This window comes from Entelurus aequoreus, linkage group LG05, assembly GCF_033978785.1.
Source record: "Entelurus aequoreus isolate RoL-2023_Sb linkage group LG05, RoL_Eaeq_v1.1, whole genome shotgun sequence".
Lineage (NCBI taxonomy): Eukaryota > Metazoa > Chordata > Actinopteri > Syngnathiformes > Syngnathidae > Entelurus > Entelurus aequoreus.
The window spans coordinates 28,035,320-28,061,506 of NC_084735.1; the positions used below are offsets into that span (position 1 = coordinate 28,035,320).

General features: G+C 39.5%; 1 protein-coding gene across 6 annotated transcripts in view; it reads left to right on the forward strand.

Moving 5' to 3' along the window:
* Positions 1–26,187, forward strand: part of kmt2ba (lysine (K)-specific methyltransferase 2Ba) — an 87,261-nt gene that overhangs the window by 53,693 nt on the left and 7,381 nt on the right. For 4 of the 6 annotated variants that reach the window (XM_062047596.1, XM_062047599.1, XM_062047598.1 and 1 more), the window contains exons 14-29: positions 4,950–5,067; positions 5,135–5,248; positions 5,327–5,517; positions 5,589–5,690; positions 5,761–5,853; positions 5,930–6,006; positions 9,611–9,732; positions 9,817–9,893; positions 9,989–10,123; positions 11,626–11,784; positions 11,853–11,970; positions 12,208–12,286; positions 12,361–12,521; positions 12,601–12,759; positions 13,186–15,655; positions 22,785–22,883. In XM_062047596.1, the coding sequence (XP_061903580.1) occupies positions 4,950–5,067; positions 5,135–5,248; positions 5,327–5,517; positions 5,589–5,690; positions 5,761–5,853; positions 5,930–6,006; positions 9,611–9,732; positions 9,817–9,893; positions 9,989–10,123; positions 11,626–11,784; positions 11,853–11,970; positions 12,208–12,286; positions 12,361–12,521; positions 12,601–12,759; positions 13,186–15,655; positions 22,785–22,883 (4,274 nt within the window). The remainder of the gene's footprint in view (positions 1–4,949; positions 5,068–5,134; positions 5,249–5,326; positions 5,518–5,588; positions 5,691–5,760; positions 5,854–5,929; positions 6,007–9,610; positions 9,733–9,816; positions 9,894–9,988; positions 10,124–11,625; positions 11,785–11,852; positions 11,971–12,207; positions 12,287–12,360; positions 12,522–12,600; positions 12,760–13,185; positions 15,656–22,784; positions 22,884–26,187) is intronic. The other 2 variants (XM_062047601.1, XM_062047600.1) reach the window with 1 other exon arrangement.

Consider the following 26,187-nt stretch of genomic DNA (forward strand, 5'->3'; position numbering starts at 1 on the left):
AAGCATGATCGTAATGTAGGCCATTTTTCATTTTGGTTGGTGTCGTTGGACCGAATGTGAACGCTTTTATTTTGAAGCTACAAGAGTTTGATTGGTTAGAGAAGCGGTGTTTTGACGACAGACAGATAAAAAAAAGTGCCTCTCAACTTCCTGCCCACTTTCTTAAATTTTTGCTGAGCTTGCACCGTATTTTTCGGAGTATAAGTCGCACCGGAGTATAAGTCGCACCTGCCGAAAATGCACAATAAAGAAGGAAAAAAACATATAAGTCGCATTTTTTGGGGAAATTTATTTGATAAAACCCAACACCAAGAATAGACATTTGAAAGGCAATTTAAAATAAAGAATAGTGAACAAGTGTACGTTATGACGCATAAATAAACAACTGAGAACGTGCCTGGTATGTTAACGTAACATATTATGGTAAGAGTCATTCAAATAACTATAACATATAGAACATGCTATACGTTTACCAAACAATCCGTCACTCCTAATCGCTAAATCTGATGAAATCTTATATGTCTAGTCTCTTACGTGAATGAGCTAAATAATATTATTTGATATTTTACGATAACGTGTTAATAATTTTACACATAAGTAGCTCCTGAGTATAAGTCGCACCCAAACTATGAAAAAAACTGCGACTTATAGTCCGAAAAATACGGTATGCAAGTGCGACAGCAGGCATTTGCTCCAGGGATAGCGGCGATAGTGGATGATTTGGACCTGGCCTTTCCGTAATGTCCATTTAGGCTCAACAGTAACTGAACGCAGTTACACTTTCCTACGCTATGGAATTGACAGAGGGTCAGACCAGACGCACACGTTAATCACGCGTCAGAAAATTATTTGGAAAAAAAAAAAAGGAAAATCATAGCTTTGCTAGCCCTTTTTTTAAACAAAAACATTAACTTCATACTTCCTTTTAAAAGTTTCGATTTTTGAGGATGCTATTATAAATGAAGTTAATGTACCTGTGCAGCCCGCTCACAATTTGTGGAGTACAACCAGCTATTGTGCTGTGCGCATGCCGTGGCATGCGTCAGTAGTGCTTAGCTAGCAGCGGAGATTATGTGAAATACCTGATTTGTGGCTCCAGAAATCTTTGAAACTTGCTAATTTGGCTTTAACTGGCCTAAATGTGAAAGAGCAGTGAGTTAATTCATATATTCTTCAAGTCATTCTGGGCCTTGCCATTTTTTCATGTCTTTGTTATTGTTGGGTTTTTTTTCTATGAAATGCGTCTTAAATTGTATTCATTATGGTCCTAAAAATCTTAAATTTGACTTGTTAAAACCTGCAGAGACCCTGTTTATATATTTTCCAAGATGGCAACCGTCATTACGAGAGGAACAATCTTGTATATTCCTTATTGCAGAACAAATGTTTTAAGGTTTTTTAGACATGCATACAGTTACCATATGATACATCATATATTTCACATACTTCCATTTTCTAATTACAACAGGTCGGAAACGGAGTAGGAAAAAGCAGAGCTTATCAAATCCTACTCTGTTTTTAATTCATAGAAATTACTAATACATTTGATCAATTCCTGTTCTTAATTTGTAACACAATTTAAATAAATGACTAATAAATACAACAGTTCACGTAAATAAACGGGTGAGTAAGTTGTGATTCAAATAATGAGATGACTAACATTATCTCACTGTTAATAAGTCTCAAAATGTTTATCCAGATTCTTCTTCTTTGTACTTAACACAGGGGTCCCCAACCTTTTTTGCACCAGGGACCGGTTTAATGTAGAAATTATTTTCAAGGATTGGCCTTCCACGTGTGGCAGATATCAAATAAGTGCATGAAAAATTAATACATGAAAAAACTCACCAAAAAGTTCAATTAGTTGGAGCCCCTGGCCTTTTCCCTTTGCAAAAAAGCTCTCCATAGACTTTTGTTTTTAAGTCATTTTTGATAGTAGTAGGCTTTTTTTTGGCCTTACGATTTGATGGGTTATAGGGAGAGATGTCCGATAATGGCTTTTTTGCCGATATTGTCCAACTCTTAATTACCGATTCAGATATCAACCGATACCGATATATACATTCGTGGAATCAATACATTATTATGCCTAATTTTGTTGTGATGCCCCGCTGGATGCATTTAACAATGTAACAAAGTTTTCCAAAATAAGAGAACAACTTCAACCCAAGTTATGGAAAAAAGTGCCAACAAGGCACTGCCATATTTATTATTGAAGTCACAAAGTACATTTTTTTTTTTAACATGCCTCAAATCAGCAACTTGGAATTTGGGACATGCTTTCCCTGAGATAATCCTGATACCCACTACAACTATGGGAAATACTATACTTTGACTTTCACAAAGTGCATTATTTTATAATTTTTTAAAACATGCCTCAAAACAACAGCTACAAAAACAATGAAGGCACACAGCTTCAGTCCAGAGTATACTAGAGTAATAAAGTAAACAATAACATAGTCCTCATTTAGTGCAATACTGCCTGGCATACTGTATAACAGGGAATTATAAACTGGGCTCACATCCATCTTCCGCTTGTATTCATCGTGTATCTCCTTATGATTCTTGAAGAGGTGGGAGATCTAATTGCTCGTATTAAAGGAAGACGTCTTGGTTCCTCCTCGCATAACCAACTTTTCGTAGTCATTGCAAATTGCCAGTTTTTTATCCGTCAGAGACACTTTAAAATAATCCCAAACCATAGACATGGTGTCGTTAGCCAGTCACCGAGCGAGCTCGCTTGTTAGCCACGGCTACAGCACCAGCAACAACACACTCTTGTTGTTGTTATGCTCCGCTCGCGGTGGTTTGATGAGGTCATCAAGCGTCGCCAGTAAACCTCTCATGCTGCAGTCGTCAACTCCTGTGTTGTGTGTGAAAGAGGGGAGAGGGGAGTGGCTGCTGACTGGGAGACGCAACTGCTCTGTACTGCTCCTTACGTCCGTGTTTACCGGATATGTACCGCTCCGTACAGCGGCGTTTTACTTTTTGAAACCGATACCGATAATTTCCGATATTACATTTTAAGCATTTATCGGCCGACAATATCGGCCTGACGATATTATCGGCCGATAAATTATATTATCGGACGTCTCTAGTTATAGGTGATACATCACATTCAAGGTCAAGAACATGGATATAAAATAAACCTAGAAATACTTGCCATTCGTTCCAATAGATTTTTGTGGATTTCTATTTTCATTCTAAAAGTTATGTATACATTTTTTGTGCAATATTTCATACGTAGATACAGTTAGCATTTTTTTGGTCCAATTTTCCTTGCTTAACTACATCTGTTATTGCTAACTACTGTGTAATAGGACTATGTGCAATAATACCATCACTTTAACTTCCAAGGCCATAGGAGATGTGTATTTTCTTCCTTCAGCACAATTATTATATGCAACAATTTAGCATTTCTCCATGCAGATTAACTATTAAGGTCACTTTGTTCCTGATCTGCCCTGATCTTAGGTCATCAACCTGCCGCAGAGTGCAGATGAAACCTAGCTTTTGCCCACGATTTGGCATCTTTACATATTATACGTAAATTGATATGCATTGTCCCATGTAAAAAAGATGTAACAAATATAGCAAATGGCGACTTCCTATCAGGAATTTTATAATACATCAATGAACAAGCTTATTGGTGTGTCTGGTGGGACTGGCGAAAGTTAAGTAGGAGAAAATGCGGTCGGTTATAAATTATTCAATGTCTCTGTGCGGCCCGGTAGCAAATGCGTCATGGCCTGCCGATATTATCGTTCGATAAATGCTTTAAAATGTAATATAGGAAATGATCGGTATCAGTTGTTTTTTTTATCGGTATCGTTTTTGGTTTTTTTATTTCTATTAAATCAACATAAAAAACACAAGATACACTTACAATTAGTGCACCAGCTCAAAAAACCTCCCTCCCCCATTTACTCATTCACACAAAAGGGTTGTTTCTTTCTGTTATTAATATTCTGGTTCCTACATTATATATCAATATATATCAATACAGTCCGTAAGCACACATGATTGTGCGTGCTGCTGGTCCACTAATAGTACTAACCTTTAACAGTTAATTTTACTAATTTTCATTAATTACTAGTTTCTATGTAACTGTTTTTGCATTGTTTTACTTTCTTTTTTTATTCAAGATAATGTTTTGAATGTATTTTATTTTATTATTATTTTTAAAAAGGACCTTATCTTCACCATACCTGGTTGTCCAAATTAGGCATAATAATGTCTTAATTCCACGACTGTATATATCGGTATCGGTTGATATCGGTATCGGTAATTAAGAGTTGGGGGATATCGGCAAAAAGCCATTATCGGACATCCCTAATCAGATGTATATGATAGTAGCTTCAATATAGAGGCAACTTGTTTTTCCACTCTACTGGTACATTTATGTCATTTGTAACTTTACAAATGTTGTTTATTTAGAGATTGAAGAATTTTGATCTCTGTAAACCTCTGGGGTACACCGCAAGATATATTTAGCGTTGTAGACATATTTTTGCCTAGCTGCACGTATTGCTTTCTGTTAATAAAGTAGTAGTAGTAGTAGTATGTAGTTGCGGGCGAGGAGCCCTGCCTTGCGTGTTGTGTTTTGGATTATTTTGAGTCTTTGTATCTATTTCTATTGTGAAATGTGTTGGCGCAATTGTAATAAAGTCCTTCAGGTATTTGGTTACATTGTGTGTGTATATGCAATCATGCCTATGCAGTGACCCAACTATTCCAATCATGCCAAAGGAGGGGGAATGTACCAAACTTGAGCATGGATTATTGCACCCACATTAGCCAAACTTGCCGCACTTTAGGTACAAAATTGGCCTGTACGATACGACTGACGTATTGGGAGTACACCAATTTGACGATGAGTGGTATTTCCTCAAGCAAATTGTCTCTCAAAGTTGACCTGTTCTTTTTGGGCCTTTGTGTGTTTTGTAAAGGTCTGTATGACGTGCATTCGTTGTAAAAGCTGCGGCGTTACGCCTGGAAAGTCATGGGAAGTTTCTTGGAACCACGAAGAGAACTTTTGCCCCGCTTGTTCCCTTCTCCATGACAAAGGTTAGACTTCTGAGCATGCCTTCCATCCATGATGGTTTGACTAATATGTGTTGTTTATTGTATGCAGGTCACTTCTGCCCAGTCTGCAACAAGTGCTACGATCACTGCAGCCGGCCTGCGCAGATGATTCGATGTTCCAAATGTTGCCACTGGGTGCACCATGCATGTGAGGGGCTTTCCGGTGAGTGTGTGTAGTTTTACTGGGAAAAGACCTAAAGGGATGTACTTCCACATCTGATTTGTGTGGTTTGTCATTCAGAGGAGCTTTACAGCTTGCTGTCGAGCCAACCTGATAGCGGGGCGTTCATCTGCTCTCCTTGCTGCCAGCATGGCAAAGAAAACTGCACCTTGAAGGAGCAGTTGCACGACCGACTGCTGGTCAGCTTGGAGGAGGTTCTTACTGGCCTTCTCACCTCTAACGTCAGCCAGCCCCTCACGCTCTGTAAATCGGTATGCACAAATTGGTACTCAAAAAGTATTTATCTGTATAACTTTAATAGCTAAAACTTTGTGTGTCCCAGTGTCTAGAAACAAACAGGGCAGAGTATAACAGTGAACAACCATCAGTTTGTGACCTACAAGCCATGCACACAAAGTTAAAAGGAGGCGGCTACTCGTCCATTGTGAGTATAATAACAAGGAGCATGAAAACTAGATAATATATTTTCCAATACCCCTTTTTCATCTTATCAGAAAGCTTTCCACGTAGACTTTGTCTTTGTGATGAGGACGTGGCTCAAGAAGGAGGCTTCTCTCTTTGAGGATGCTAGAGAGCACTATGTCAAAGTAATCTTACCGCACTACTCACCGTTGATGTATTTACCTATAATCTCAACTGATTGTTGTTGTTCTGTTGTGACAGTTGATGGTGCAAGTATTCAGCTGGCTGCCCGCACACTACAAAAAGAAGTTTTGCTCATTCTCTGAGCAACCGCCAAGGTAGCCTTGCGCAACACTCGCAAGGCACTTCCACACTTCCTTTGATGTGCACTGTGGACATACATTGACAGTGTAGTACTGTCCCAAATCTTTCTGTTGTTATTGCACACTTACCAGAAATGATCATTACAAAACTCTCCTTAATAGAGGTGGGGGAAATAATAGTTATTTAGATGCATTTCATTCGTACATAGAGGATTACAAGATCGATTAGTAAACGTGGATAATCGATGTATTTATTGTAAATAAAATAATGCAGATAGCTCTAAAACTTGGCTGGCTGCAACGAGCCACCTCACCAAGAGATCCAACCAGCTCCTTTATTATAGGGCACTTATGTTCCAGTTTTATACACATTTTCATGAATTTAATAAATGTGATGGAAATTTTTTATTGCAAATGCACTGTTTTATTTTCTAAGTTTCAAGATACAAATGTAAAACTGCATCAATATACATCCATTAAAGAGGCTTCAATAATCGATTTTTAATCTAATCGTGAGGTAGCCAAAGATTCCTCCCTCTACTCCTTAATGTGTATTGCAACCACTTGAGGTAGTTGCTTTTCTTCCGCTACGTAACCGAGATGGCGATAATTGAGGATGAGATGACTATTTGGGGCATGTTGAGGCAACATCCACGCACTGGCGGCACACACGACGCATTTCTCAGTGACTACGTTTCCTTGCACTACATTAGTCTGATTTCTCAAATAGTTTGACTCTAAAGAAGCATCCTACAACCCCTATAAACACCTTTATCTGATCATGTTTGGCTTTTGAGGCACCAGACTAACACACCTAGCTAATGCGATTGGAAACCATAGCTCTCGAGGGGGTGTGTGTCCAGTCCAGTCTCTACGCGCGGGATACAACCCGGAAGCAGATACCGATTAACCAAAACAGGCAACAACTGGAATTAAGAGGAGACTTTATTTGCTTCACAAATTAAAAGAACGGAACATAAACCAAGATTTATTTAAGACGGTAGCTAACGCAACGAAGAATGTCTGCTTCATTCGGACTCAATAACGAAATATGAATTAGATGAAAAAGAATGAAGCAGATACTGTATATTAAAGGCAAAAAAGAAAGCATATACAAACTGCATTTGTGCACTTTATTCCACACCACTGGCAATTGTCCACAGCAATAGAAACCCTCTGGAGCAGGATCGGGGCACAAATTGTTTTTCCTTTCGGATGTAAAACTCTTTCCATCAATCCACAATCTTTTGAATGAACTCAGAAACATTTGAACGTTTTGTTTCCATGGTGCACCGTTTGAAAATGTATTCGAAGCAACTCTCTCCCACAGCTTCTTGTGGCGCAGTCTATGATCCATTTCTTGATGCTGTCTGTTATTTAACATCATCATAGCCATTAGAGACGTACTATTTGTTACCCGTGCTAATATTACAGCGGCCATCAGGTACAAAAAGAACTGCGCTGTTGACTTAGGAGCCGCAACTAATACACGCGGCGCACATGACATATGACCAATAGTCGCAGTAGTGAGTGTGCATAGACACTGGGACTTCAAATGCAAGTGTGAAAATACAAAAAAAAAACCTATTTTATAAAGCACACTAATTTAGTGCATGGAAACATCAGTGTGAACGTGCTTATACACTCTTAACTAGGGTTGCACGATGTAAATTTGGTGGATGGTAGAGATTTTAATACAGTCGATATTTTTTTGCTAATGCATGTTGATGACAGCTGTGTCTACAAATTTGACAGCAACAAGCGAACCACCGCGTCCTTAACGTAATATAGTATCCTCGCTGGCGGTTAAAGAGCAGCAGCGGTGGCCGCGCCCGGGAATCACTTTTGGTAATTTAACCCTTAACCCCCAATTCCAACCCTTAATGCTCAGTGCCAAGCAAGGTGGTAATGGGTCCCACTTTTATAGTGTTTGGTATGACTCGGCCGGGGTTTGAACTCACGACCTACCGATCTCAGGGTGGACACTCTAACCACTAATTGTGTGACAATCATTGGTACCATAACTTTAACTAATGTCATGTCCACAGTGCCACTTCTACGTCAGTAATCTTCGCCACCATGGTGGCAAATAAACTAAATTTCTCACTGGGGCTGCAACGATTAGTCGACAATAAAATTTGTCCACAAAAGTTGTGACGTCATCACACGTGTTTTTCCGGCCGGAAGTGGGTCTGCATCGCCACTCGCAAAAACATCAGCAGTGATAACATGTGAAGTGTTAGAAAATGTCCTCTTATATTTAACATGTAAAGTGTTAGAAAATGTCCTCTTATCCTTGTTAAAAAGAAGAATACCTGGCTCATTTTGCAAAGCGCACCTTGTTTTTATAGCTGTACATCTATGATACGGAGACATGATGTCGGACATTTGGAAGGAGGGAGGTGCTAGCTCGCTAACAAGTGTGAGACGAACTTGTGTGAAAAATAACTAAATATTATTTTATACAAAGTCAGCCAGCTAATCTTTGTCTACGTCAATTCAAGTACATTTTAAAGCAGCGTCAATTTGCAATGCTGTAAGAAAACGAGCTTTGACAAACGGGGAACTCTACGAGCTCTCACACAGACAGATAGTCGCCAATGCGGAGGTATCCTAATAATAGACATACAATCTATTAATTAGCCAACATTTTAATTTTTTATTAATTAATTAATAATTAAAACAGCTGAAAGAGCAGCACAGTTACAGTATAAATACATATTTATGAATTAATTAGTCATCTTTGTTAGTAAGAACATGCCTGAAATAACTTAAGCTGCATTTAGAAGTAGATGGAAAATTAGAGCCATTAAATATGTGTACTTTTAATTATCTCATTAGTCTACTAATCGTTAAGATAATTGTTGACTAATAGACTATCAAAATATTTGTTAGTTGCAGCTCTATTTCTCACAAATATTATCCCAATAGGACAAGGTTTAGCTAAACATTCTACACTAAAAACCGTAGGAGGATATGCAAGCTACAGCTCTCGAATGTAAACAAGGTGGGCAAATTGATACAAATGTCGACAGTAACAATACCAAGTAGTATAGTATCAGATAGATACCACAGTGTTTAGATCGATATTTTTATTATCAAAAAATATTTTGTCGTTACTGTTATTGTTAACAAAATCAGGAAATAAGTCCCTGGACACAACCGGGTTTAAAGCAAAAACCAAATTACCTAAATCTGAGCCATTAGGTCATAATTTTAAAATGTAACTGAAATTGTTACACTCCCGTCCTATGTATTTGTCTGATTATAATTGTGATTAAAAAAAATATAATTTAAATGTCTTGAAAATTTTAAGTATCAGTCTTGGTCCCCTTTGAATACTTGGTTTTGGATTGATACCCACATTTATAGTATCATTGAAAATTAATGTAAAGAATAAGTGTTTATTACATTTTAGCAGAAGCATAGCCACAAACATGGTACAGCAGAAATGAGCAAATGCTGTAATAGTTTTGAGAAAATATTGCAACTGTAATTGATGTATTATGTTACTGCATAATTATGTCAGCAGCCAAATTAGGAGCCTTTTGTAACCCTTTTTGAGATGGTTCACTTACACTATTCTTGTGTCTGACTTGGCTAAACCTTTGCTCTCCAGTGCAACGTTCCCAGAAGCAGTTCACCCGCCTTCCAAAGAGCACAGCTATGCACAGTGGATCAAGAGGGCGTACCAGCCCCGAGAGTGTAGAGGGGCATATGCGGGGAAAGCTGGCTTCCTGGGTAAATAAGCTATTTTACAGTATTACTGCTACTGCAATGCTATGTAATAAAATACTAAAATAAAATGTTCTGTTTTCTGTGCAGGTGTGAAAAATCATCTGGAGGCCAAAGATTGCCGGCAGTGTGCTTTGTGCCAACAATACGGCGACTCTGTTCCCAGAGTAAATTGAAGCTGCTTTTCAACCTTGTCCTTTTTTGACATGTTCCAAAAAGCATTTATTAATTTTAGTTTATAATCTCCCCCTATTTTCAATAGGAAGCAGGCCGGCTGTTATACTTGGGCCAGAATGAGTGGGCCCATATCAACTGCTGTCTTTGGTCCGCCGAAGTTTATGAGAACAACGGGGCTCTTTTCCGAGTACACACTGCTGTTTCCAGGGGGCGCCACTTGGTAAAGAGTCACTTAAAGATCCCTTATTGTTAAGTTTCACTCGTTAGCGCATAGATTTTTTTGCAGGCTTTGGGGACTGCCGGACACAGAGTGCATCCGGAAAGTATTCACAGCACTTCACTTTTTCCATATTTTGTTATGTTACAGCCTTATTCCAAAATGGGACAAATTCATTTTGTCCTCAAAATTCTGCACACAAAACCCCATAATGAGAATGTGACAGTTGATTTTCTTTTTTTGAGAGAGAGAGATTTTAGCAAATTTATTAAAAATAAAAAACTTAAGAAATCACATTTACATAAGTATTCACAGCCTTTACCATGAAACTCAATAGTGAGCTCAGGTGCATCCTGTTTTAACTGATGAACCGTGAGATGTTCATACAGCTTAATTGGAGCCCAACTGTGGCAAAATCCGTTGATTAGACATAATTTGGAATAAGTTCCTGCACTTGAAAGTGTATGGCAGCACACAAATCAAGCATTAAGTCAAATGAATTGTCTGTTGACCTCTGATGCAGTATTGTATTGAGGCACAAATCTGGGGAACAGTACAGGAAAATATTTGCTGCCTAAAGATCCCAATGAGCACAGTGGCCTCCATCATCTGTAAATGGAAGAAGTTTGGAACCACCAGGACTCTTCCTAGAGCTGGCTGGCCGTCTAAACTGATCGATCAAGGGAGAAGGGCCCGAGTCAGGGAGGTGACCAAGAACCTGATGGTCGCTCTGTCAGAGCTACTGCGTTCCTCTGTGGAGAGAGGGGATTGTTACAAGAGGACAACAATCTCTGCACCGATGCACCAATCAAGCCTGTATGTAGAGTGGCCAGAAGAAGCCATTCTTTAGTCAAAAGCACATGGTAGCCTTTTTGGAGTTTGCCAAAAATGCTCCTGAAAGACCCTCAGACCGTCTGATGCAACAAAGATTGAAGATGGATAAATATGAACTTTATTGATCTCTTGGGAAGGTTCCCTCAGAGAAATTCAATTCCTAGCAGCAGCAGGTAGCACTAAAAATACAGGAAAAACACAAAAGGATAAATAGAAATATAATAAAATATGTAACAAATAAGTTACATAAAGATACTATAGAATAAACATATCTATATATACACAGGTATTATGGCAGTATCAGTGTGTTGTGTTACTATTTGTCCTTGTGTTTGTTAACAGACCTCTTTGGTGTGAATGCCAGGCATCATGTTTGGAAGAAACCAGGCACCACTTATCAGGGCAATACCATCGCTACAGTGAAGCATGGTGGCGTCAGCATCAAGCTGTGTGGATGTTTTTCAGCGGCATTTATATTTTTATGTATTATATTTTGAATAAAGCTGTAACAAAATGTGGAAAAAGTCAAGCACTGTGAATATGCTCTGTATTGCGTTAGAATGTCAATGAAATGTCTATTTTGTATAATAGAGGACATTTTTTATGAGGAAAACCGTGGTTTTGTGCTTCTAAGCCTATTTATCATAACAATGTTTCCCATTATTCTCTAGCGTTGTGATCATTGCGGGCAGTCGGGAGCCACTGTGGGATGCTGCCTCTCCACCTGCCAGAGTAATTTCCACTTTATGTGCGCTCGAGCCCAAGACTGTGTGTTCCAGGAGGACATGAAGATGTACTGCTTTAAGCATAAGGACCTTGTCAGTGTGGAGGTGGGTTATGTTGTGCCTATTACGTTTTTTATTTTGGTATTTGTTTATGCTTTGCAAAATTATTTCAGATGGTGTCTGGGCAAGGATTTGAAGTCCCCCGGCGGGTCTATGTGGACTTTGAAGGGATCACTCTCAAAAGAAAGTTCCTCACAGGACTTGAGCCTGAATCTATAAATATGACCATCGGTATGTATATCTTTTTATATATATATATATATATACCGTATATATATATATACCGTATTTATATATATATATATACACATACATACATACAGGAGACATTGTATTTACTAATTAAAATGACTTTTTGTTGTACCTGAGTACTTAAAAACAATAGTTTTGCATTACCTTTGCTTGTGCCAGTGTACCCAAAAAAGTGTATCACACTGTAAATGTTAAAAAATAATTTGTTTTTTTCAGGGTCTCTGCAGATTCAGAAACTTGGTGTGTTGTCCGAACTCTCATCAAATGGGAGGACGTTATATCCTGTTGGATACCAGTAAGTGATTGCCCTTATTACACAAAACAAAACCTTTGTTTCCTCTCTGTTATATGAAAATACCCTCCCTGTAGATGTTCACGGTTATACTGGAGCACCGTGGATCCACGCAGACAATGCAAGTACACCTGTAAGGTGACAGAAGTAAGCACACCGCTCCCTGTTGAGGAGCAGGATCTGAAGTATGATCAGGAGGAGAATCACACCATAGTCCACAGTCCTAACCTATACAGGGGTGAGACTGAAACCTTTTTTTATTTCATAAATCAACAAATTGGTTGGTTAGATAAAATAAAAAGTTTGTTTTTTTTCAGATGTGGAGACCCCAGATTGTTTCAGCACCTCATCCAGTCCACTCACCTCCGCTACCCCGTCCCCTAATTCCAAACACAATACACTCGGATCTAAACATGCAAGCTACACGCAGACCAGGAGACCAGCAGGGGGATCATCCCGACCCCTCCCTTCTCCAGGTAAAGAACACATACAGGTGAAACTCAAAAAATTTTAACATCCTGCAAAAGTTCATTCATGTCAGCTATTTGACTTCAAATGTGAAACCAATATGTGATACGAACTCATTACATGCAAAGTGAAATATTGTATGTCAAGCCTTTATTTCTTATGATTTTGATGATCATGGCTTACAGTTTTTGGAAATCCCAAATGTTTGGGAGATTTTAAATTCTAGGTTTTCATAAGCTGTCACCATCAAAATTATATCAAAAGATGGGTCGAAATATATTTGCATGTTATGAGACTATTTAATATTAGTTTCACCGCGTAACTAATTGCTGGAATAAACGAACCTTTGCATGATATTAAATTTTTTAAAGTTTCACCTGTACCTTAAGTTATTTGAGAAACGTGCCAGACTGACTCTGAAGTCTTGATTTTAGGTTCAGGCTCTTCCAAATCGCATCAAATTCTCACCCTGCGGGACCTGGACAACAACCCACGACATAGAAGGCTGTCGTCAAGGAGCCGCTGTAGCGCCTCTCCGACTGAGAACGACCCCTCTGCCTTGCGCTCTGGCGGAGCCGTCCTCTCTCGATGCGCCCTGTTCAGCTCCCCTCCAAGATCCTCCAACTTCCCACCATCCTCTCCGCCCTTGTCGAGGCAAAACTCGCTCTCCCCAGTCTGGAGCTCCCCATCTCGATCCATTTCTGCAGCGTTCTCGCCTCTCCATGTGTCCCCGAAAGGGAGGCACGCCTTCAAGATAACCACTCCAGTGTCTGCTGAGGTTCCCCAAGACTTCTTAGCGTCATCCGAGGCCGAGGAAGCTGCCGTGGCTACAACAAATGGGATCTCACTTGCTCCTGACAAAACAGAGGAAGTGGTGCACCTGATGGCACAGGACCTGCCCTATGCTGTGTTGGACACCGACACTGAGGTTGCGGTGGCCTCTGTTTTGAATACCCAACTAATGTTTGACGAGACTCTGCTCACTGATAACATAGTGTTGAACTGCGGAGCGCAGGGCGTGAGGCTGGATTCCGACGAGACGGCTGTGGAAATGCAAATGAAGAGCCAGAATGCGGACTCGGAAGATGACGACGACTCCAGCCAGCGTATTAAACTCACGCGCACCGTGGTGTGTGAGGCAGTTAGCAGCACACAAACGTCAACACTTCACTCGACACTGTCTATTCCCCAGCTAGACGGAGCAGACGACGGGTCGGAAAGCGACCGAAGCGAGGAGGCAGACGACGACAAAGTTCGACGTGGTGAAAGTTCTCCAATTCTTGCCAATCTCAGGACGCCTACTAAGCAGCTGACTGTTGCTCTCAAGAGGTTGGAGTCTGCTTATGAGGTGTCGACGTTGCAACAAGGTCAAAGCGAGGCGAGTGAGTTCCAGGAAGAGTCATCACTGCCTGTTTTTCTCGACGCTTTCGACCCGCACATGTCTCTTCAAACCGAAGAGGTTCTCATAGACAACGACACATCTGCCAAGGATGTATTTGTCGAGTCAACCACCGTCGCCAATCCTGACAATGATGATGTGTCATCCTCAGACTCCACTGAGGGATTTAAAGATGATGCAAAGGACCTGGACTACACCCCAAAGCCTACAAGCCCAGCACAAATGAAAAAAATAATTGTAAAGAAAGTACGCCACACTCCCAGCCCCCAAAAGTCATGTCTCTCACCTCCGCAGCACAAAATTAAAGTGATCTTGCCCTCTCGGTCAGCACAGGTTGTGAACAACACCTCCATGGGCATGACCCCTTCCCCCTGTCCAGTCACCGCCCCTATGGTGTTCAACGGGACAAGCACTCTAAATGTCTCACCTGGAGCCATGCGTGGCAAAACCATTGCCATCCGTTTGGACAACTCGAAGCCTGGAGTGCAGCAGCAAGCACAGCTGGTAGTTCCCAACCAGGCAGAGCATGCAACCCCTTCGTCGACTCCCCAGGTCCTGCTAGTCAACAGTCAGGGGCAGATTCTGCGCAAAGACTTAAAAACCAACACCTATCAGACGCTCAGTTCAACTTCCCCCACCTATAGTAAGATAAGTCAGATTGCTAAGATGCTCCATGGTCGTAACTCCGCGCAGCGAATAACCCCTCGTGTGACCATCATGCCCTGCACCAGCGCACACACTACCAACGTCCTCCCTGCTGGTAGCCACATGCCATTACCACCCAACAACAAAAAAGTAATTTACAGAGTGGTGCCCATGAAACGCATTACAACTCTGAGTCCACCCACCCACGCCACGGCCCCAGTCACTGTGCTCTGTGATCCCAACCCGAGTTCCGCCCCCTACCCCGTCACATTGCGCCATGATCCTCACCCCAGTCCCGCCACTTCCCCCATCACATTGCGCTTCGAACCTGACCCTAGTCCTGCCCCTTCCCCTGTCACATTGCGCCTGGATCCTGAGCCCAGTCCCACCCCTTCCCTCATCACATTGCGCCATGATCCTGAGCCCAGTCCTGCGGCGACCACCGTCACATTGCACCGTTATCCTGACCCCAGTCCCGCCCTGTCCCCTGTCACATTGCGCTGTGATCCTAACCCCAGTCCTGCCCTGGCTATGTCTGAGGACACGGCCACCAAAGCAATGGCTTCCCATCATGACCCTCTAAAGACAATGCCCATCATCTTGAATGTTGCTAAACGCATGAAGACCAAGCGTCATACAATACTAGTTCAGGACCATGGACATTATTCTGCTGTCGCAGGCTCTGAGTGCCCAAGTGATTTGCGCGGGGTGCCCGCTGACAATCTGCAGACAACTCCTGTACTTATGCCGCCTCAAGTGCGTGACAAGCGCATCATTCCATATCAAAAGAGGAAAAAATCCAAAGTGGACTTTTTAAGCGAGCCAACCGATGAACTTGAAGATGAATGTCAGGATTCCAGGTATTTCACGTTTTTCATTTATGGTCACATTTACAGGTCCTATATTATACAGCCCCTCCAGGGTTTCACAGGCTTTTCAGAACGTAGTGGAAAAAGTTGCGATGTTGAGGCGTTTTTTCCTCAAAAACATTTAATCAACTTGCGATTTCTATAATTTGTCTTCAATGTTTTAAGTGTTCCTTGCAACTATAACCTTTAAAAAGCACATAACTTCAACATTTGGAAAACAAATACTGTATTGATGTATTACTCATTTAATACCTCGCGGACTTAAAAGTAGACACGAGATGGCAGTAAAAGCACATATTCAGAGCTTATTGTCATTGTCCTGTTTCATCACTGTTTCAATTCATTATAACTAATAATAGTGACTTAGTACCATATTTTCCGGACCATAGGGCGGATTATAAGGCCCACTGCAGATGAATGGCCTATTTGTGATCTTTTTCATATATTAGGCGCACCAAATTATAAGGCGAAGTTGGTAGAGTGGCTGTGCCAGCAATCGGAGGGTTGCTGGTTACTGGGGTTCAATCCCCACCTTCTACCATCCTAGTCACGTCCGTTGTGTCTCCATGTTCCTCAGTAATGTGACACAGGAGGAAATAGTTACAATCGTGAAAAAATGTAAATCTAAGACTTCAACTGATTGTAACGGAATTGATATGGAAACGATAAAAAAGGTTATTGAAGAGATCTCAGGACCATTAATGTATATTGGTAACCTATCATTTCAAACAGGTACATTTCCAAACAAAATGAAAATAGCTAAAGTTGCACCAATTTATAAGACTGGAGACAAACATCAATTTACAAATTATAGACCTGCTTCTCTACTTCCACAATTTTCTAAAATCATTGAAAAACTGTTCAATAACAGATTAGAAAGTTTCATAAATAAAAATAGAATACTCGAAGAGAACCAATATGGATACAGAGCTAATGTTTCAACTTCAATGGCTTTAATTGAAATTACAGAAGAAATTACCAATGCAATAGATAGTAAAAAATGTGCGGCAGCAGTTTTTATGGATCTAACTAAAGCATTTGACACAATTAATCACAATATTTTAATCAAAAAACTAGAACGATATGGCATCAGAGGGTTAGTCTTAAACTGGATAAGAAGTTATCTAACGAACAGGAAACAATACGTGAAGCTAGGCGAACACACGTCTACAACGCTAAATATATCCTGTGGTGTACCTCAGGGATCAATACTAGGACCTAAATTATTCAATCTCTATATAAATGACATTTGTAAAGTTACAAAAGATTTAAAGTTAGTATTATTTGCGGATGATACAACAGCGTTTTGTTCAGGAGAGAACACACAGGAGATAATACAAATAATAACAGAAGAAATTAACAAATTAAAAAGATGGTTTGACAAAAACAGACTATCGTTGAATCTTAGTAAAACTAAAATAATGCTATTTGGTAATAGTAGAAGAGAAAGTCAAACACAAATACAAATAGACGGAATAGAAATTGAAAGAGTAAACGAAACCAAATTTCTAGGTATAATGATTGATGATAAATTGAACTGGAAATCTCACGTAAAAAATATACAACATAAAGTTGCAAGAAACACGTCAATAATGAATAAAGCAAAACATGTTCTAGACCAAAAATCCCTTCATATTCTCTACTGCTCACTAGTGTTACCATATCTGAGCTACTGTGTAGAAATATGGGGAAATAATTACAAAAGTACACTTCATTCATTAACGGTGTTACAAAAAAGATCAGTTAGAATAATACATCATGTTGGATATAGAGAACATACTAACCCTTTATTTATTGAATCAAAGATACTGAAATTCCACGACATAGTGAATTTGCAAACAGCTAAAATTATGCACAAAGCAAACTATAACCTGCTACCCAAGAATATACAACAATTCTTCTCCAAAAAAGAGGAGAAATATAATCTTAGAGAAAAACGTAACTTAAAACATTTGTTTGCACGTACAACACTTAAGACCTTCAGTATATCAGTATGTGGAATTAAATTATGGAATGGATTAAGCAAAGCAATCAAACAATGTACTAATATGATCCACTTCAAGAAACTCTTCAAACTTAAAGTGTTTACAAAGTACAAAGAAGAAGAACCATGACAAACATTCTCAATTTATTTCATCCATTCATTCAATCATTCTTAAAGTAATCTTACTTATCTCATCATATGAAATATGACTTACTTCACCAATTATTATTATTAAATTCTTACCATTATTTATTTATTTATTTTCATTGTGATTACTTATGGAGTTTATTGTGAATAAATTAAGAACAGGAAGTGAACAAAAAGTTTTAGCAACTGTTATGTAAAGAAAAGGGGTAGGATTAAATAAGCTCTGCTTCTTCCTACTCCTTTTCGAACATGTTGAAAAGAGAAACTGGAAATTGTGATGTATCATGTTGTATGCTTGCATGTTCGAAATAAACTCAAACTCAACTCCTTGGGCAAGACACTTCACCCTTGCTCCTGATGGCTGCTGGTTAGCGCCTTGCATGGCAGCTCCCGTCATCAGTGTGTGAATGTGTGTGTGAATGGGTGAATGTGGAAATACTGTCAAAGCGCTTTGAGTACCTTGAAGGTAGAAAAGCGCTATACAAGTATAACCCATTTATCATGTATCATTTATCTTCAAGCCGCTTTCTGACACTCTCTTCCGGATGCGCCGTATTGTGGGTGGTCTTATTTACGTGGCTCACCTTCGGTAGCGTCTTCTCCCCGTCATCTTTGTTGTAGCGGTGTAGCGTGCAAGGACAGGAGTGGAAGAAGTGCCAAAAGATGGAGCTAACTGTTTTAATGACAATCAGACTTTACTTAAATCAATAACAGAGCAGCATCTCCTCGTCCGGAAACAACAACACAGGAAATGTGTCCCCTGATAAACCGTCCGACCGGAACTCTAAAAAATTAACGTTCCGTGGGTGAATTATGTAAACTCGCTACACATGTTTTAGCGCTTTCATGGCGAGTTTACTGACAGATATAAGTAAGAACTTTACACTCCTTTATATTAGAAATGGCAACAGCGGAGGATGAATGCCACATAACAAGAAGATAGAGAAAAAGAAGCATGGATATAAAGGCGGACGCGCGCAATTTTTCAGGATTAAAGCAGATCCCAAATACAAATCAGCATGTACCAGAAAGTAAGAAAACTGCTTTTGCATAATATTGCGAAACAAAACGCCAGACAATATGTCTTACCTTATACACACACCAAAATAATACTCGTATGTTTAATGCGCCTACAATCCTTCAAGCGGTGCGGCTTCATAGATTACTAAAGGCGTACTAAAACATATTGATAGATTTTTGAGGTTCGTGTGTATGTTCTTCATTTTAAATGGAACATATAAAATGTTGGTGTTGTTTACTTGAGACATATTGCCATTCTAGTGCAGTCTACGCTTATCTCGTATGTTTGACTGCCATCTACTGGTCACACTTATCATTACACCATGTACCAAAAAAAATAACTTTGAGATGGGTAAGCTCAACCAAACTTATTCCTTACATTAGGCACACCGGGTTATAAGGCGCACTGTTGAGTTTTGAGGGAAAAAAAGGATTTTAAGTGCGCCTTTATAGTCCGGAAAATACGGTAACTACTAGGGGTGTAACGGTTTTGTACATACCGCGGTATTACGGTTTCGAAGTCTTCACAATAATGCCGTGACACATGGCGGTATTAAACAAAAACTTGGTGTGGAGTCTTTTCTGCCGCTTTAGCGTTGGCCAGGTCTGAAAATAAACTACATCTCCCAGAATCCTCTGCGTAGGGCAACAAGGTGGGGTCGTGGAACGGAGTAAGCAGGAAGTAAAGTGTGTTCTGGTAGATGAGAGGAAGTATTTTATTTTATTTTTTACATTTCCTGAAAAAAAAATCTAAATCTATTCATACCTCTTTGAGGTATGTTGCTTACAAACAGACAAACAAGGATTGGCAAAAACATAAACTTTTTGGCAGAGGTAAGAAATTCTGCAAAGCGCTCCACTTTCCTCGAGCGTTTCCAAGGCAACACAGAGCCAGCCGGTCACGTTGCACTGAAAGAAATCACCAACAAAAAATGGTACACCGCGGGAAATAGGAGTAAACTGAAATGCTACTAGATAAATCCTCAAACCATCCATCTATTTTCCATCGTTTCTCTCTCTCTCGATGTCGTGGGGGGGCTTGGGCCTCCAGCTACACTTTGGCAGAAGGCTGGATACACTTTGGAAAAGTCGTCACCTTAAACCATCACAGAACATATATTTAAAGCCAGCGAGGCCAAACATCAGTTAGTGAGGGATTTATATTATTCAAAGTTTAATTGTTGGTTAAGTTTTCTGAAAAACAGCATTTTCCACACCGTTTCTCATAAAGTAAAGGTGAAAGACACTGAAGTGAATATTATTGTTTTACACTGGATGTTTACATTGTCACTTTAAAGACACTCAACTGTAAGTTGTTTTGGTATTTACTTGAAACAGCACAATTGAGTCACTATATTATTGATCATGTTACATGTAGCACATCACCGTGCAACTACAGTATATACACTGTTGAGCTAGCTGTGTATAAAGAAAGCATGAAATGTAGGCCAATACTTTACAGATACTGTTATATGATTGTTAATGTTTGTCAGTACGGATTGGTGTCCTATCACATTGTGTTTTGTTCTACAAATTCAAAAATCATTCAGCTGCTGATGCAAAAGCTAGCTTACCTCTTGCCGTAGCGAGCTTACCTCTAGCTGTAGATAGCTTACGGCTAATGCCGTAGATAGCTGTCGCAAGATGATGTAATACTACGCTAGATAAACTGTCACTACAGCTTGGGTATACAGGTTCCGGAATGTAAATAAAGTATTGTTGCTGGTTTTTCTCCAAAAACATGCACCTGGGGATACGTTGATTGGCAACACTAAATTGGCCCTTGTGTGTGAATGTGAGTGTGAATGTTGTCTGTCTATCTGTGTTGGCCCTGCGATGAGGGTGGCAACTCGTCCAGGGTGTACCCCACTTTCCGCCCGAATGCAGCGGCACCCCCATGACCCCAAGAGGGACAAGCGGTAAAAATTGGATGGATATATATATTATATATACTGTATATTTAATGTATATATATGTGTATATAAATGTATGAATATCGCAACATCGCAAATTCCTGTAGGGACTGATTAACGTAATTTTTATAAATATATAACGTAACTTTTATGAATGTAAACATAAGTAATCAGAGACCTCATCAGTGTTGGGTTAGTTACTGAAAACCAGTAATGAGTTATAGTTACTAGTTACTTCATTTCAAAAGTAACTCAGTTACTAACTCAGTTACTTACACCAAAAAGTAATGCGTTACTTTGAAAAGTAACTATTTAGTTACTTCTTTTTTTCTTTTCTTTTTTAAAAGCTCCCATTAATGCCCTTTAGCCTTCATTTCAGTACTGTTATTGCACTGGAGAATAATACAATCTGTTGATCAACTTGACATGCATTTGCATCACTGAACTCTGCTAAGCAATGTGGTCTACATACAACACACAAACAATGTGGTCTACATACAACACACAAAGACAAAGATATGTTTCAAAGGCCAATTTATTTCAGGCCAGAACAAATTGACAAAACTATTTTAAATAGCTGCAACATAATGGCACTTTAACTTTAACTTGAAGTAGATAGGATATTTGATCCAAGACACAACTTACATTTAACTAAAATGTTATTTTCTTTGTGCTCGACAAAAGAAAAGTATTGAGAATTTCTCCTTGTTAAAAAAAATCGACTCTTGGCTTCGCCTTGATGTCTTGTTAGTTGTTATGATAGTAGCGTTTGTGTGTGTGTGTGTGTGTGTGTGTGTGTGTGTGTGTGTGTGTGTGTGTGTGTGTGTGTGTGTGTGTGTGTGTGTGTGTGTGTGTGTGTGTGTGTGTGTGTGTGTGTGTGTGTGTGTGTGTGTGTGTGTGTGTGTGTGTGTGTGTGTGTGTGTGTGTGTGTGTGTGTGGCCCTTTAAGATATGACAGCATGTGGGTGAGGGACGTCAGTGAGTGAGGGAGCGGCGACAGTGAGTGCTTGCAGGTGCTCTCTCTAGCTTGGTTGATGGCTGCGTCCAATAAAGTCACAAAGTTGCAACAAACCGCCGGCCTCGTCATTCACCCTCAGCTGTAAAGACCACTTTCGGGTAAAGTGAAGGTTGTTAGCCCCGAAGGAACGTCCCCCCTGCGCCCCTCAACTACGGTATGGGAGTCCTCCCCGCCCCCACCCACAGAAAGCACGTACGCCCTTTCTTTTCCACCGCAGCGCTGCCACAAAACACACTCAGATCTTCAGTTTCTAGCCGATACTACATAAAAAATAACGTAAAATAACGCAGTAACGGATCATGGAGTAACGGTAACTGAGTTACTGAATATAAAAAATAACGCGTTAGATTACGAGTTACCGCCGAAACTAACGCCGTTACAAAGTAACGCGTTAGTCCCAACACTGGACCTCATCATATTAGTATTTGTGTAGTATTGGAAATGTTCTATCTAATACATTTAGAAATGTAAAATATGTTTTTCTAAGTCCTAATGGGTATGTGCTGTTTAATGTTTCTGTAGCTTTAATGCTAATGAGCTGTTTGGCCATGCACAGTGTGAACTAAGTGCACAGGTATGTTGAAAAAAGTGCGACTGTGTTAATCCATTTATTACATATTCACTATAGCCCTACACTTGTCCCTATATAGCAGATGTCATATATCACATACAACAACATACGGTAATACTAACACACATTAGCAGTGCTAGCATAGTTATGTGAACCTATCTGCTAACATTAATTTACAAATATAATTTGAACTTAATGCTAGTTTAGCTCCTTTTCTGGGGGGAAAAAAACTTGCAGCGCCACTTCTGTAGTGAGTTGAGGAATAGTTGACAGAACTCTAATTTTCAGATGTGTAGTAAAGCCAGGTTTTTAAATTGTATTTACAAAGCTATCCTCTGAGCTGTATTATAATGGCAGAAAGTGGAAATGGGTTCTTGTATCTGCACCTCTTGTTGCTAACAGTGCTGGTGTGCTTGGTAGGTCAGGGGACAGTGTGGAGCCAGTTAACGTAAGTGTTTTTCCTTGCAGTGGTGTGAAAAGACAAGCTCCGCCTCTGAAAAACCATCCCAACGAGGAAAGTTCAACCAAACCTCTAATGTTGAGAATTACTCCTCCAACTTCTTCAAGGTCAGTTCAGCTTACATGGAACTCCAAAAATTAGAAATAAATGCAAAAGTTAATTCATTCAACGTCAAATGTGAAAGAAGTATGTGATATAAATTAGGCCTGGGCTGATAAAACATATACAGTATATATAGCTAATAGGGTTGTCCCAATACCAATAATTTGGTACCGGTAACCAAAATGTATATCGATACTTTTCTAAATAAAGGGAACTACAAAAAATGTCATTAAGTTTATTTTAACAGAAAATCTTATAATATATTAAACATATGTTTCCTATTGCACTCAAAGAACAATTTTAGATGGTTAAAAATTAAAAGGTGAAAAATTTACAATTTGATATATTACATATCGTCTGCCATAATTAAGGATTAGGTTAGTACAGAATAAAAAAGCTTTGACATTATATTAAATTATTCATAATTTATGGTTGCCACTCCTGGTTTGTGCTTTAAGGAAAATACAAATATTAGTAAATACTAAAAACAAAACTATGTATAAAAGTACACAGATAAGCCATGTCGTAGGTAACACAAATTGAAGGAATTTGTTACAAAATTCAGTCATTTAAATGGTAAATGGGTTATACTTGTATAGCGCTTTTCTACCTGCAAGCTACTCAAAGCACTTTGACACTATTTCCACATTCACACACACACACATTCACACACTGATGGCGGGAGCTGCCATGCAATGCCCTAACCACGACCCATCAGGAGCAAGGGTGAAGTGTCTTGCTCAAGGACACAACGGACATGACAAGGTTGGTAGAAGGTGGGGATTGAACCAGGAACCCTCAGGTTGCTGGCACGGCCACTCTCCCAACAGCGCCACATCGTCACATGCATTAGTTGACTCTAATTGGGCGGTTTTAACTACGCTAATATTTTGCATTAAGCCAAGCAGCTGTGTGCGCATCTACGTATTTACATGTGCACAACAGAGGAGCTGATTTACTTATGACCGTAGCGTACAATATGTGTTTTTGCAAGAATGTGGTTATATATGGGTTGGGTGAGTGATGTGAGTGAGTAGAGAGAGAGAGGTAGAGTGTGCAACGTGCACTGCGCAGTAGAGTGATGAAAGCGTTTGGTTGTGTTCTGCAAAACTAATAATAAAGTGATTGTTGCCTCATCATTCTGACCCGAAATCAGAGCTTAGCAGACCATTGCGGGATAAAGTGAAGGGTGTTACCCCCGACGAAAACATCGGCTCTGGAGGGAACATCTGCCCTGTGCTTCTAGACTACGGTCTAAATGGGAGCCGAACAGCAGGAAAGGTGTAACAGCTAATGATTACCTGTCAGTCTTTATAACTCCTTGTGCAGATCTGAATGCTTATTATTTAAATGTTCGAAGCAAAGGTGGCAATACTAATTGCCACGTTTGGCGAGGCGTGTTTTATAGTGACCTTTATCATTAGTTTTGAAGCCCAAATACCTCCATATTGCGCTTCACACACCCTCTTTATTAACCAGTAGAATTTTTTTTGCCATTTTTCCTCTCTTCAATGTTATTGCTTGTGTGCGTTTTGACACACAACATCATGTGCCTCGGCTCTATAGTCACCGCCGCACAGCATCATGCAGATGATGAAATGGTACCGGTATTTTTAAAAAAGCAGTATAGTAACGTTTCCAATTAATTAGTACCGCAGTACTTTTATTAGTACCGGTATACCGTACAACCCTAATGGCTGTAGACACGTAATAGAAAATGTGATTTCATAAAACGTTCGAAATATATATTTTTGGTTTATGTATGTATTCATTTATTTTATTTTTTTATTTTGGTCGAAAGAATCCGGAAGTTTCAAAGCAAGGTTTGTTGCATGAACAAAGGTACTCGGCTATGGGCAAAGCAGAAAGCGATCACTAAGCAATGGGAGGGAGACGCTAACAGCCAATCAGGTAACCGTATCAACTATTGGTTTCGTTGCGTCATCTCGCTGTTGATCCTTTGCATGGAGTGAGAAGAGGAACTTAAAAAGGAAGGCTGCAGAGAGCGGATAAATTGTCAATAAAACAGGAAAAGTCACCTTGACAGTATGGTAGTTTTTTGGATTTAAAAAAAACAAAAAACAGCGCTCATCCCATTTCTTTTCAACCCTCGTCCGTTCCCTATTTGTATTTGTTTATTTGAAGGACAATGTGGAGTTACATGACAGCACTGTGTTTATATGTATGACTACACGTGTGTTACTGTGTACGTTGTTTTAGTGTTAATAACACGATTGTGTTATATAGGGCACATCATATTGCACCTATAAATTTCACATACAAATGTTAACATTTAATATATTTTTCACCTTGCCGTTTTTTTCGATAGGTATTAAAAAATATAAATAATTATCAATATCGACCAATATGCAGTAAAACACTTAAACTCTGATACAGTTTTCAGTCATATCGCCCAGCTCTAATATAAACTCATTACATACAAATTGAAATACGCCAAGCCTTTTTTGTTATAATTTTGATGATCATGGCTTAGTTTTTTTACCCAAAGTTTTGAGATTTTCGATTAGAGGTTTTCATAAACGGTAAGCCATAAACCATATTATATCAAAAGAAGACTTGAAATATCTTGAGTTGCATGTTCAGTGTTTCCCATAAACTGCCAAGATACCTGTGGCGGTGGGGGCGTGGCTATGGGCGTGGTCACCATGACATCAAGTAATTTGTATAATTTACTACAATGATATGATTTTCTCTAAAAAGGCTAAAAAAATGTATACTTACTAATTAATAATAGCAGTTTTGTTTTGAAAACGGGACGTCGTGGCGAAGTTGGGAGAGTGGCCGTGCCAGCAATCTGAGGGTTACTGGTTCAATCCCCACCTTCTACCATCCCAGTCACGTCCGTTGTGTCCTTGAGCAAGACACTTCACCTGGTTAGCGCCGTGCATGGCAGCTCCCGCCATCAGTGTGTGTGTGTGAATGGGTGAATGTGGAAATAGTGTCAAAGCGCTTTGAGTTCCTTAAAAAAAAAAGGTAGAAAAGCGCTATACAAGTACAACCCATTTACCATTTAAACGTCCATCCATCCATCCATCCATTTTACAGTATAATTACAACACTTTATGTACATATTTATATACAGATTTGAACAATAAGTTATTCACTGAAATATATTTATTAATTGTGGTTCTTACAAAAAATATATCTTATAAAATATAAAAGCTAAAATGTCTCTTAAAGCTCTGCCCCTTTAATTAGTGCATACTAAATAATTTAACTTTAGCCTACTACTACAAGCATATTATTTACCAGCAACATAGAGTGAAACAGAGGCAGAGGTGTCCTGCC